General features: G+C 46.3%; 1 protein-coding gene across 3 annotated transcripts in view; it reads right to left on the bottom strand.

Annotated features, from left to right (window-relative positions):
* Positions 1–8,766: 8,766 nt before the first annotated feature.
* AVPI1 (arginine vasopressin induced 1) overlaps positions 8,767–13,546 on the bottom strand; it is a 60,730-nt gene continuing 55,950 nt past the window's right edge. For all 3 annotated transcript variants that reach the window (XM_068255061.1, XM_068255062.1, XM_068255060.1), the window contains exon 3: positions 8,767–11,763. In XM_068255061.1, the coding sequence (XP_068111162.1) occupies positions 11,568–11,763 (196 nt within the window). In that variant the 3' untranslated portion in view covers positions 8,767–11,567. The remainder of the gene's footprint in view (positions 11,764–13,546) is intronic.

The following is a 13,546-nucleotide window of genomic DNA, read 5'->3' as shown; positions in this document are numbered from 1 at the left end:
AGAAACAGAACTTGGGCCTTTTTCACTTGGGGGCTGATGGTGTCAGGGGCATTTGTCTTGGGGGGCTTGCTAGTACTCTGTATGGGTGGTAAAGAGGCGCCCCCTATGGAGTCACATCTGAGCGCAGCCGCTGGGTGTGTTGATCGCTGACACCTGTGGTGTTACAAGCTCTGCAATTTGGCTTCATTAGAATTGTCCCCAAATGCTAAGATACCCGGGAGGTGCACAGATCAGCCTGCCACGTGATAGAGGCCTGAGGGCTCAAACCCACTAGCAGCCTTTTCTAAGCGCCGGTGATTGGAAAAGCTCTTGATAATGCAATGCTATGGGGGATCTTTATAAAATCACTTTGCACAAGTGGGATCACATCCATAGCATTACATTAGCCATTAGCTTTTCAAATCACAAAGCACTCAGAAAAGCACCGCTAGTGGGTTCCAGGCCTGAGGATGTGTTGTTTTGGGAGGTTCTCTTTACGATTAGTATGGTGTTCCTGATAAAGTGCTGCATGTGGATCTGTAACACGGGAACTCTGTCCTCTTCTGAAATAAAGGCGTAACAATGAGAAACTCAGCATATGACGTAACCAGGAGGTGCAGCTTATCACTACTGCGTCGTCACAGTGACACCCACATATTAGCCTGCCATGTCACCCCGCTTACATGTCTGTCTTCATCTGCATGAACATTGCATAGGTGGTGTACTGCAGTGCGGTATGCCACATTACTAAGTGACCATTATGCCGCAATGCACCACTGTGAACTGAGCCTACAAGTATTGAGCCAGATCATCAGCAGGACGGGCATTGGTTAACAAGACAGAAATATGGCAGCCTCCATTTAAGTTCCCTTTAAACCAGGGGTCTCAAAATCAATATACCTGGGGTGCCGCAGGAAGCAAAGTCAGGATGAGACTGGGCCGCATAAAGAATTTCACAATCGCGGCGCATCGCCGCCTCTGCCCGCCCTCTCACTCTTCCTTTACAGAGAGGGGCGGGGATAGGCGGTGATCCGTGTGGCGATTGACGTCAGGAGGGGAAGAGCTGAAGCTGAAAGCTCTGCCCCTTCCAGGAAATGCCGGCGGATTGCCCCCCGGGCGATTTGGGGGCTCTGCAGTCCTCGTTTAGCAGCGGGGATGCGGCGGATTACTTGGGAGCACTGAAACGAACTATAAGGAAGCTTTTGCCGGCGAGGACCACAAAATATTGTATCGAGGGCTGCAAATAGCCCGCGGACCGCGAGTTTGAGACCCCTGCTTTAAAGGAGTACTATCGATACCCAAGTGTTCTAAAATGACAGTGTGCACATAATGTCTAAGTAGCTGTGTAAACATTTTCCTACTTTTCATGTTAAATATCAGAGGCAAAAGCTGTAATTTATTGAGGGTAGGGTTTACTATATTGGGACAAATCAATTGCAGAAGGGGTGTCTGCTTCAATGCACAGCCAGAGTTGCATATCAGACTACAGAAAGCAAATATCAAACATATCAAACTCTGAAAGCAAAAACAGTATGAAAAAGCTGTGACAATTAGTTACATTTCCTCTTCTCTCTTCAGACAGCCAGTCAGAAACACAGGACACAGGAGCTGCAGCTCCTGTGTCCTGTCTCTCTCTGTCACACACAGAGCTACACATAGAGGTAACTGATCAAGTGTGAGGGGAATTTCCCCTCTCCTCATGGCTCAGTCAGCCGTCAGTTTTGGGTCAGTAAAGTTTGAATGTATATTGATAACAGTAAACAAAGAAGTTGCTACTAAAATGTATAGACCAGTACTTAGCAGCACTTCCCAAACAATTCCTGTGTCAATTGAAAAAACTATGTGAATCGATAGTATTCCTTTAACAACTTCACTTTGATTTAATTTGGACTTGAAGTTCTTTTTTTCAGCTGCAGACAGACCAGTTAATAAGTAGTGAATGCAACAGTATAGTTCAGCATGATAAAAATAACCTTTCAGCACATTTACAAACAAAATACTAAAAGCAAGTTGTTCCTGAATTACTTCTTTTCAGCATTACTTCTCTTACCTGAATTGTATTTTTGCTGTTTGGGAGCTTAAAGAGACTCCATAACAAAAATTGCATCCTGTTTTTTATCATCCTACAAGTTCCAAAAGCTATTCTAATGTGTTCTGGCTTACTGCAGCACTTTATACTATCACTGTCTCTGTAATAAATCAATGCATCTTTCCCCTGTCAGACTTGTCGGCCTGGGTCTGGAAGGCTGCCAAGTTCTTCAGTGTTGTGGTTCTGCTATGAACTCCCCCTTCCAGGCCCCTCTCTGCACACTGCCTGTGTATTATTTAGATTAGGGCAGCTTCTCTCTTCTCTTTTACAAGCTGGATAAATCGTCCTCTGAGCTGGCTGGGCTTTCACATACTGAGGAATTACAGACAAGGGCAAAGCTGTTTGCAGGAAGAAACGAGCAGCCTGAAACTTCAGTGCATGAGAGATGCAGGGGGAAAGAAACACACAAATGATCTCTTGAGATTCAAAAGGAATGCTGTATACAGCCTGCTTGTGTATGGATGTATTTTCTATGTGTGGACATGCTGTACATCAACCTACTTCCTGTTTTGGTGGCCATTTTGTTTGTTTATAAACAAACTTTTTAAAACTGTTTTTAACCACTTTTAATGCGGCGAGGAGCGGCGAAATTGTGACAGAGGGTAATAGGAGATGTCCCCTAACGCACTGGTATGTTTACTTTTGTGCGATTTTAACAATACAGATTCTCTTTAAAGTAATGTAGATAAGGTGAAAAGGCTTTGTGAATCATGGTCAATGTCAGAATATTTTACACCAGTGCTCCTTAAACTAAGGCCGGCGGGCCGAATGCCACCCCCCTGAGACTGTTTTACCAGCCCCCCCACTCACAGACGTATTATGTAAAGATACAGTGCACTGCATCTCTAAATGTCCGTACCCGTATATAGCAGTGCTAGTTCCATCCATCCACAGGGAGGCCAGTGGGCAGTCTTTCAATCCAATTCCGCATCAGGTGACACTGCTGTCCAATTCAATGGCAGGTTGTCACCTGAGAATGCTTCACTGTCTTGTGCAGAGGTTTCTTTCAGGTGCCCCGGGAATGAATAGCTGCTGCTGGGAGTTTTCCTGTGTTACATAGTTACATTGGTTGAAAAAAGACGAGTTCAACCAGTACAAAGTATGACTCCAGCCTGCTCCCTCACATAGCCCTGTTGATCCAGAGAGAGAGAGAGTGTGTGTGTAGTTTGCAGTTCATGCCATTTTTGAGGAGAGGGTAATTTTTTTTTTTTTTGGGGGGGGGGGGGGGGGGAGAAGGGCTTTTAAAATATGTATTTTGAACATTTGTGTGTGTGTGTGTCTGTTTTTCAGGCTGCTGAGAAAAGTGGTTAACAGGTGGAGGGGATAACTTTGTGTTGGCATACTACCCGCACTTGCTGTGTTAGCAGGTATAGTATCTGCACATGCTGTATAGGGGGATACAATTTCTGCACATGCTGTATAGGGGGGGGGGGGGTCATACTATCTCTACTTGCTGTACGTGTTAAAGGGGAACTGAAGTAAGAGGTATATGGAGGCTGCCATATTTATTTCCTTTTTAGCAATACCAGTTGCCTGGCAGTCCTGCTGGTCTATTTCTCTGCAGTAGTGTCTGAATCACACCAGAAACAAGCATCAGAATCAGAAACATTTATTTTGCCAAGTACAACGGGGGTTGTACCCGGAATTATTTTTGGCTCATACAGGGTCGGTGATGGTACAAACACATACATGCAATTCTACAACACATATAGTCAAGTACAGTATGGAACAAAGTATGCAGCTAGTCTTGTCAGATCCGACTTTAAAGTCAGAAACACCTGATATGCTGTATGCTTGTTCAGGGGCTATGGCTAATAGTATTAGAGGCAGAGGATCAGCAGGCATGCCAGGCAACTGGTATTGCTTAAAAGGAAATAAACACGGGAGCCTCCATATACCTCTCTCTTCAGTTCCCCTTTAAAGGCTGCGCGTGTTAACAGGTAATAGTTTACCCTGCCTAGGTTCAATGTAATGTTTTCTACATCATGTATACTTTGATCCCCCAGCAGTCTGAAGTATGTTGACTTAGCCCTTGACCGAAAAAGTTTGGGGACTGCTGTTTTATACACAAGACACAATGTAAAGTGTGTACGTTTTGGACCAGGAGAGGGCACTGAGACAAGAGATTTGTCATTTCAAATAAAAGGAACTTTATGAAATAATTTAAATGATCACTATCATGAAAAAATTTACAATGTAAAATACACGAAAAACACAAAGAAGCAGCAGTGTTCTCTCCAGGATCTTTTACCCAGTCCTCCTCCTAATTTTAGTTAGCACCTGGCTGTCATCAGCTCGCCACCTCCTATGCTGTAAGCAGAGTTGCACCTGCTCCCCCTTGTGCTCCACCCGGCTAGATAAAAAAAAAAAATTCTGGGGAGAACACTGAAGTAGGTTTCTTTTAGAATAAAATGATCTACAAATTACTTTTATGTTGCGGTCACTTACAGTACTAAGTAGAAATCTGGTGGAGCTGACAGGTTTTTGACTAGTCCATCTCTCCATTGGGGGATTCTCAGTATTTACATTTTTTACCAAAGCACTCCATAAAAAGGTTTTATACAGAGATGGCGGCCGCCCTGCCAATCTGTTTGCATGCTATTCTGGAAGTTGGACGGAGCAACTGCCATTCAATAAGTGCTTTTGAAAATAAAGAAAACCCTAAGAATCCCCCATGAGGAGATGGACCAGTCCAAAACATGTTGGTTCTGTCAGATTTCTACTACCTCCTGCAAGTGACAGCAACATAGAAAAGTAATTTATGGCACGTTACTCTGGAAGAAATATACTTATTTGTATGGGTTTACATGCATATAAAATTTTACATTTTTCACAATAGTGGTCCATTAATGAATAAAATGGCTTACGTTTTACAATACTGTTTTTATAAAATATTAAGCCAGTGTTTGCTCATTGTATAAGCTTTCCTCTCCCCGATTTACATTCTTAAGTCAGTGTTGCTGGCAGATGCATCACTGCGGAATGTGCGTTTTAGAGTCAGTAGGAAGACAAATTGGTGTCCTAGAGTGAACTGGGAGGATTCTGCATAATAAACAGCCTAGGCTAAACTGGGGTGTACAGATAAAATCGCCATCGGAAGATTGGGCGCAGTATACAACCGGTATATGGCTGATCCTGCTGCTGCACAAGTCCCAGCCATGTTAATTACTATTCCCCCTCCAGGTCCACGTGGATAGTGGGGAAAGATGTAATTGCTGGCAGACAAATTACAATTTTTTAAAAGTAACTGCAGCTCTGTCTTCTGACGGCCACAAAGTCACTCTTTGTGTGCCTTTTATAGCTGTAATCCCTATTACAGCCTATGGCTGCGCCCAAATCTCCTGCGATATATTGCACGTGTTAGAAACTGGAAGCATGGGGACTACACACAGTACAATCATGTTACCATAAACTGATACAGTAAACTCAGCCCTCAAATCCCATCAAATGTCTGTATAACTATACAATGTATGACCAATTCTGATATAGTAATCTACGTTTCCTGGTCCCTTGGAGTTTACTATAAAGTGATCCTATTGTACAGTATACAGCAATATATAGATATAGGAAGTATTTTTGATGCAGACATCAGGATAATTAACATAAAAGTGTGTATCCTGAATATTTAATTTTTTCTATATTCTGCCGTGATTCGTTATGGGGTCTGGGTTTCAATTAAATGTAAAAATTTCAGAATTCTATCATTTCTTTGTATAATTACTACATAACGGCTGACATCTGAACTGACAGGTATATGGAGACTGCCATATTTATTTCCTGTTAAATACCAGTTGCCTGGCTGTCCTGCTGATCTCTTTGGCTGCAGTAGTGTCTGAATCACATGCAGATATTTTTTTTTCCCACCGGGTGACATGAAAGTATCCAGGTGGGGTGTGATGAGAGAATGCAGGGCCGGAGCTTCTCTGCACAACTCTGCTTACAACCGAGGAAGAGGTGAGCTGACGACAGCCGGGTGACATGAAAGTATCCAGGTGGGGTGAGATAAGAGAATGCAGGGCTGGCGCTTCTCTGCACAACTCTGCTTACAGCATAGGAGGAGGTGAGCTGATGACAGCCGGGTGACATGAAAGTATCCAGGTGGGGTGAGATAAGAGAATGCAGGGCTGGCGCTTCTCTGCACAACTCTGCTTACAGCATAGGAGGAGGTGAGCTGATGACAGCCGGGTGCTCACCAAAACTAGCCGGGTGGAACACTGACTTGCCAGAAACAAGCATGCAGCTAATCCAGAGCACCTGATCTGCATGCTTGTTCAGGGGCTATGGCTAAAAGCTTTACAGGCAGAGAATCAGCAGGACAGCCAGGCAATCTGCATCGTTGAAAAGTTATTTTTCTTAAATGAAGCTCCCTGTAATGGGGGGGGGGGGGGGGGGGGAGGTGTAGGGGCAAGCATCACTACTTACCTTCAGGTTGCTGCTTCTCTGGCTCCCGTCCTGTACGGCATCCACCAGGTTCGCCAAGGAGTCTGCAGCTGCTGAATATTCAGCTCCCTGTCGGTGTGTCGCACTGCATGCTGGGAGATGTCCTCACATCTGCAGACTGCATCTCCCAGCATGCATTGCCACACGTGCAAGACACTCACATCCGCAGACTGCAGCTCCCAGCATGCTTTGCCACACGTGCAAGACACTCACATCCACAGACTGCATCTCCCAGTATGCATTGCCACACGTGCAAGACTCACATCTGCAGACTGCATCTCCCAGCATGCATTGCCACACGTGCAAGACTCACATCTGCAGACTGCATCTCCCAGCATGCATTGCCACACGTGCAAGACACTCACATCCACTGACTGCATCTCCCAGCATGCATTGCCACACGTGCAAGACACTCACATCCACTGACTGCATCTCCCAGCATGCTTTGCCACATGTGCAAGACACTCACATCCACAGACTGCATCTCCCAGCATGCATTGCCACACGTGCAAGACACATCTGCAGACTGCATCTCCCAGCATGCATTGCCACACGTGCAAGACTCACATCTGCAGACTGCATCTCCCAGCATGCATTGCCACACGTGCAAGACTCACATCTGCAGACTGCATCTCCCAGCATGCATTGCCACACGTGCAAGACATCTGCAGACTGCATCTCCCAGCATGCATTGCCACACGTGCAACACATCTGCAGACTGCATCTCCCAGCATGCATTGCCACACGTGCAACACATCTGCAGACTGCATCTCCCAGCATGCATTGCCACACATGCAAGACTCACATCTGCAGACTGCATCTCCCAGCATGCATAGCCACACGTGCAAGACTCACATCTGCAGACTGCATCTACCAGCATGCATTGCCACACGTGCAAGACACATCTGCAGACTGCATCTCCCAGCATGCATTGCCACACGTGCAAGACACATCTGCAGACTGCATCTCCCAGCATGTATTGCCACACGTGCAAGACACTTACATCCGCAGACTGCATCTCCCAGCATGCATTGCCACATGTGCAAGACACTCACATCCAGACTGCATCTCCCAGCATGCTTTGCCACACGTGCAAGACACATCTGCAGACTGCATCTCCCAGCATGCATTGCCACACGTGCAAGACACATCCACAGACTGCATCTCCCAGCATGCATTGCCACACGTGCAAGACACATCTGCAGACTGCATCTCCCAGCATGCATTGCCACACGTGCAAGACTCACATCTGCAGACTGCATCTCCCAGCATGCATTGCCATACGTGCAAGACTCGCATCTGCAGACTGCATCTCCCAGCATGCATTGCCACATGTGCAAGACACTCATCTGCAGACTGCATCTCCCAGCATGCATTGCCACACGTGCAAGACACGTCCCGGGAGGCTACAAAATGTGATTCAGTGCTGTCAGTCCTAGATAAGCTTGTCCATCCCATACAGATGGGGGAATCAGAGGAGCACCTGTAGGTAAGGAACGATGCTCCCTCAGACCCCCCCCCCCAGGTGGTCGCGTGATAGCATTTCACAGTGGAGCAGGGCCCTAAGTTAACACCTCTATTAAAGAAATCAGTTCATGACTTGTACAATTATACATCAGAATAAACCGTGAGACTTCTGTCATTAAACCACTTCATACCCAGACCTTGTTACCCCCTTATGGACCAGAGCAGTTTGACAGGTTAGCTATGTCCCTATTTAAATCAGCCAATAAATTAAATATATATTTATGGATTTTTTCAAGACTTACTAGGCTTTCATTGTATGGCATTTTTCCCCCTCGAACAATTTTGTTTTCTATGCATTTTAATTAGAAAAAACACATTTCTCAATTTTACCAATTCCAGTTTAAAAATAAAAAAAGTGCTATTGTAGAATGTTGTTTAGCCATTTCTACTGTTTATCACAAAACTTAAATTATGTTCCTGTCACAATTGATGGTGAAGATATTTGATTCTGAAATAATGGTACAGTATTTTTCACTATGAATTGAGAAAATAAAAGTATTTTTTTAATGGTAAAAATCCCTCTTATTGGCTCAGGGAACATATATTCCCTTTCATCACCAATTAGTGCTGCAGCAGACAGTGCCGGAGGTGTGCACAGGAGCAATGCCCAATCCTGCACAGCTGTGCTTCTGCTACAAGACCTATGTCTTTGTGGCTTAGATGAAGTCAGAGGACGTAGATATTCTGTAGTGGTGGGAAAAAAGGGTTAATACACACGACTCCACACAGGCTTTCCGTCATTATTGCTGTTTATTCGTATTCACGGATTAAATAATGAACACACTATGTAATATAAGGCAGCAGAAGACTTCTGAAGTGTCCCCTCCACATAGGTCATCCTTTATACATTGCAATATTTACAACAAAAATAGTGTTTCCTCTATTCCTCATGAGAATCCTACAGCCAGCGATTGCCTCGCGGAGGAATGTCAGACCGGACCATCCCATAAAGAACCCCAGCCATGTCATTTCCTGTCTGATAACTGCACTGAGGGACAGAACATGTGGTTATTGCCCCGCGGAGGAATGTCAGACCGGACCATCCCATAATAAAGAACCCCAGCCATGTCATTTACTGCCTGATAACAGTATCGTGGGGCAGAGCGTGGTTATTGCTGCGTCAGCGATGCAGAGGGATCCTCACCAATGGGGACACAAGACACCGATCACATGACTTGCATCCTTATTAGCGATATACCTTCACTTCCCTATCAGCGTCTGAAGATGGTCAATGCGATTCCAGCAAGTTGTGATTGGGCCAATCCGATGCTTCCTGGCAATTCGGATTGGCCCAAATCCAAGCTGCAAACTGGAAATGTTAGCATCCCCCCCCCGACCATCATTAAAGAGGACCTGTAGTGAAAAAATACAATATTCAATTATAAATAAATCAGTGTTTTTCCCAAAGTAAAATCTTTTCTCTCCCCGATTTATATTCTGAAATTTATCACGTGACGACATCTTTAAACCGGTCAGGTGCAGCTCTGTGGAATGTTTGTTTACTGGCAGTTCTAAAGCTAGTACAAAATATACTTGGTCTCTTAGAATGCTGGGGGGACGGGGGACACACCAGCACAGACACTTCTCCTGATAAGCTACGGAAAAGATGTAAAAGTGGAAAATGATTTCGGGGTTTGACTGTTGCTTCAAGGTGCTGACATTGTTGCATTTTACTGTAAGGAGAGCAGGTCTGCTTTATGTCAGGGTTAGAACTTCTGCCACATTATTGCGATTTGTGTTCCCAGCAAGGTGAACGCCCCTCACTTCCTGTCATGTGACACCAACAGCTCTAATTCCAGTCAGTGGTGTCACCAGGGAAGGAAATGGTGACAGCAAGAAAAAGCCAGTGTGCGTTATAACTTTTCTCCAATCTGCAAAGAAACTAAACTTTCAGGTGAGTAACGCGCGGTTTCAAGTGTTTTAAAAAACCACTAACCAAAAAAAACAAGTTCGTTAGATAATCACCTAAGAGGAGAGAAAGTTCTGGATCCCTCCGACCCTTCCCGTTCCTCTCTGCCTTCCCTCGTTCCACCGCCGGGCCCTCATTCCAGCCTCTGACTTTAATGTCCAAGAGGCCTTCGGGTCGCCAAGTGCTTCTGAAAACAAGCAGCTCCATACTGTGCAGGCGCCACCGCGGACCTGTGCATGCGCCACCACGGACCTGTGCATGCGCCACCGCGGACCTGTGCATGCGCAGAACACAGCTGCTCGTTTTCAGAAGAACTCGGAGACCTGAAGACACAACCAGCCAGAGATATGAATGGGGGACAGCGGTAGAAAGTGGGTGCAGACAGGAACAGGAAGCCTCCAAGGGGTCCCCAGCATTCCCTCTTAGGGTGTAGCTAGCATTTTTTTTTTTTTTTTATTGGTTACAGTTGTCCTTTAAAGTGAACCAGAGACGAAGCACCCTCATGTATTTTACCATATATATCAGTGGGAGCGTTACAGAAGACCCCTACCCTGCTCTCTGTTTCATCCTTCACTGCTCAGCCTGCTTGTTATCAGCCCTGATAAACTCCCCAACTGAGCATTCAGTCTGGCTTATAGCGGAGTCTGTCTTCTGTCTCCCTTCTGGCTCTGCTATAATGACTCAGCTATAATGATTCCTGAGCAAAGCCAGACTGAATGCTCAGTTGGGGAGTTTATCAGGACTGATGACAAGCAGGCTGATCAGTGACGAATGAAACAGAGAGCAGGGTAGGTGTTTTCTCTAATGTTCCCACTGATATATATGGTAAAATACATGAGGGTGCTTCCTCTCTGGTTCCCTTTAAGCCTCATACCCACCGTGCAATTCTTGTGGCGATGTTTCCTGACGTCAGGCAACATCGTTTAACATAAGCATGTTAAATGATGCTGCCCCCCACGGCAATCGCACATCGTTAAGCGGCGGATTGAATCTTTAAGATCCCTGAAGACTCCGTGCAAAGTACAGCAATCGCTTACTTCCGAGTGGCGACACGAGCAGGAAGAGGCGTCGCTTAACAAGCAGGGGGAGGTCACTGGACCCGTTGAGTAGTTACAGCGTCTGTTTTTCACGGCCCCCTGGTGCCGATTACTAGAATCCATTTGCCGATAGTGGATTGCCCATGGAAGCAGTGAGTGTTTCTTGATGCACATACACTGTACGCTCTTCAACAGAAGGGCTGTATTCAGCCCTGGTGGGACCTGTCCAGTGGAATGATAACACTGAGTGATGGACAGTCAGAGGTGGTCTGTAGTGCTGACTGGTCTCTAGAGATGAAGGCATGCAGTCTCTGGTCACTGAACACACACTGTCTGTATTGCCATGCAGGATTGAGGTCCGTGATTGGGTAGTTGCTGGAGGCTCCGCCCCTCAGAGATGACAGTCTCTAGTCACTGGACACACACTGTATTGCCATGCAGGATTGAGGTCTGTGATTGGGCAGATGCTGGAGGCTCCGCCCCTCAGAGATGAAGACATACAGTCTCTAGTCACTGAACACACACTGTCTGTATTGCCATGCAGGATTGAGGTCCATGATTGGGCAGATGCTGGAGGCTCCGCCCCTCATCGCTTTATTTGGTGCAGATAGCTGGAGACCCGCCTGTGCTGCTGCTGCTGTCTCTGTAGTTGAGTTTTTGCTCTCTGGGTCACTGAGTGCTTCTTTGCTGCACAGAGAGGTGGTCTATCGGGGGACACGTGGTCAGTGTGGTCAGAATCGTCCTCAGAAGACGTGCTTCCTCTGTGACCAGTCTCACTGATGCTGTGAAAGTGTAACAGAGAGAGGTGTCAGAGCAGACAAGACAGGAGCACTAGTTACATGACAGCCAAGCCAAACTTACAATAAGAAATCTTTAACTATTGCTTCGTTACAATCGAGGACAAGTCAGTGTGAGAGAGCTATGGATCCTGAAAGTCTGTACAAGGCCTCCACCCTCAGTCTCCCAAACTGCTCATAAATGTGACTTTTTCTTCTCAGTAAGGCCGTTTTCATAAAGGTAGCTGACAGGCTGTGAATTCCAGGGCTGTGGAGTCGGAGTCATTTTGGGCACCCGAGTCGAAGTCGTGGTTTCAGAAACTGAGGAGTCGGAAGATTTTTGTACCGACTCCACAGCCCTGGTGAATTCTCTGCCCGTCAGCTGCTCTCCCTCCTGCACTGGCTGGGCACTAGTTAAATGTTTTTTTTTCCTGCAGAGGACAGTTCAAAAGTTCACTGGCCTGCTCTGTAAAATCATTTAGAATGCTGAGTAGTGTGTAAACTGCAAATATTAGAGAATGATGCAATGATAGATAGATAGATAGATAGATAGATAGATAGATAGATAGATAGATAGATAGATAGATAGATAGATGGGCTGGTGCACACCAGAGCGGTTCTGGAGTGTTTTTTTTTTTTAAATGCTTGCAGGGGGAAAACCGCTTGGCTAATGAAAGTGAATGGGCTGGTGCACACCAGAGCAGCTCGTTTTTTTCCACAAACACAAACTCGGGGGCTGCAGCATTTTTTAGATTTCTGAGGCGTTTCTGCCTCAATGTTAAAGTATAGGAAAGTGGAAAACCGCTCTGGAAAACGCTAGATCAGAGCGGTTTTCCAGGCATTTTTGTTACAGAAGCTGTTCAGTAACAGCTTTACTGTAACAGTATTTGTAATCTGCTTTATAAAAACGCTCCAGAAAACGCTAGGCATGTTTAGAAAATCTCTTTAAACATGTCTAGAAACGCTCTGAAATCTGCTTCAAAAACCTCTAGCGTTTTGCAGATCTGCTAGAGGTTTTTGGTGTGCACTGGGCCTAAAACTGAAAATAAAAATATGAGAACAGTTTCTTTGCTACTAATGTTCTAGTAATTATCCGTACTACACATACAATTCATTATATCATAATTTATTTATTTTTTCGCTTCAATGTCTCTAATATTAACAATGTTCTGTTTTAAGCAGCATGGCCGTTTCTAGGGCCATGCGGCCCGTGCCGCTGCCCTGAGCGCAGAGGGCTGGGGGGAGCCGAAGCCGCGGGGAGGGCAGCCCAACCTCTCCCTCCCTCTCCCCGGGCCGCCCTCCATGCTCCCCCCTCGGACTGCAGCAGAGTTAGCGCGCAGGGAAGCGCTGCTATACAGTTACTCACCTCCCTGGTTCCGATCGCCGCTCACTAGCCGCCGGTCTCCGCCTCTGCATAGCCGCTGATACACACGCTGCTTCCTGTTAAACAGGAAGCAGCGTGTGTATCAGCGGCTATGCAGAGAGGAGACCAGCAGGGCGGGAGCGGCGATCGGAACCAGGGAGGTGAGTAACTCTGTATAGCAGCGCTTCCCTGCGCGCTAACTCTGCTGCAGTCCGAGGGGGGAGCATGGAGGGCGGCCCGGGGAGAGGAAGGGAGGGAGAGGTCGGGCTGCCCTCCCCGCGGCTTCAGCTCCCCCCCTCCATTATGAGGGGGCAGCTACCGATCTGTCCTATACTGGGGGGCAGCTACCTATCTGTCCTATACTGGGGGGCAGCTACCTATCTGTCCTATACTGGGGGGCAGCTACCTATCTGTCCTATACTGGGG

Source organism: Hyperolius riggenbachi, chromosome 10 (genome assembly GCF_040937935.1).
Source record: "Hyperolius riggenbachi isolate aHypRig1 chromosome 10, aHypRig1.pri, whole genome shotgun sequence".
NCBI lineage: Eukaryota > Metazoa > Chordata > Amphibia > Anura > Hyperoliidae > Hyperolius > Hyperolius riggenbachi.
This window is presented reverse-complemented; position numbering and strand designations above follow the sequence as displayed.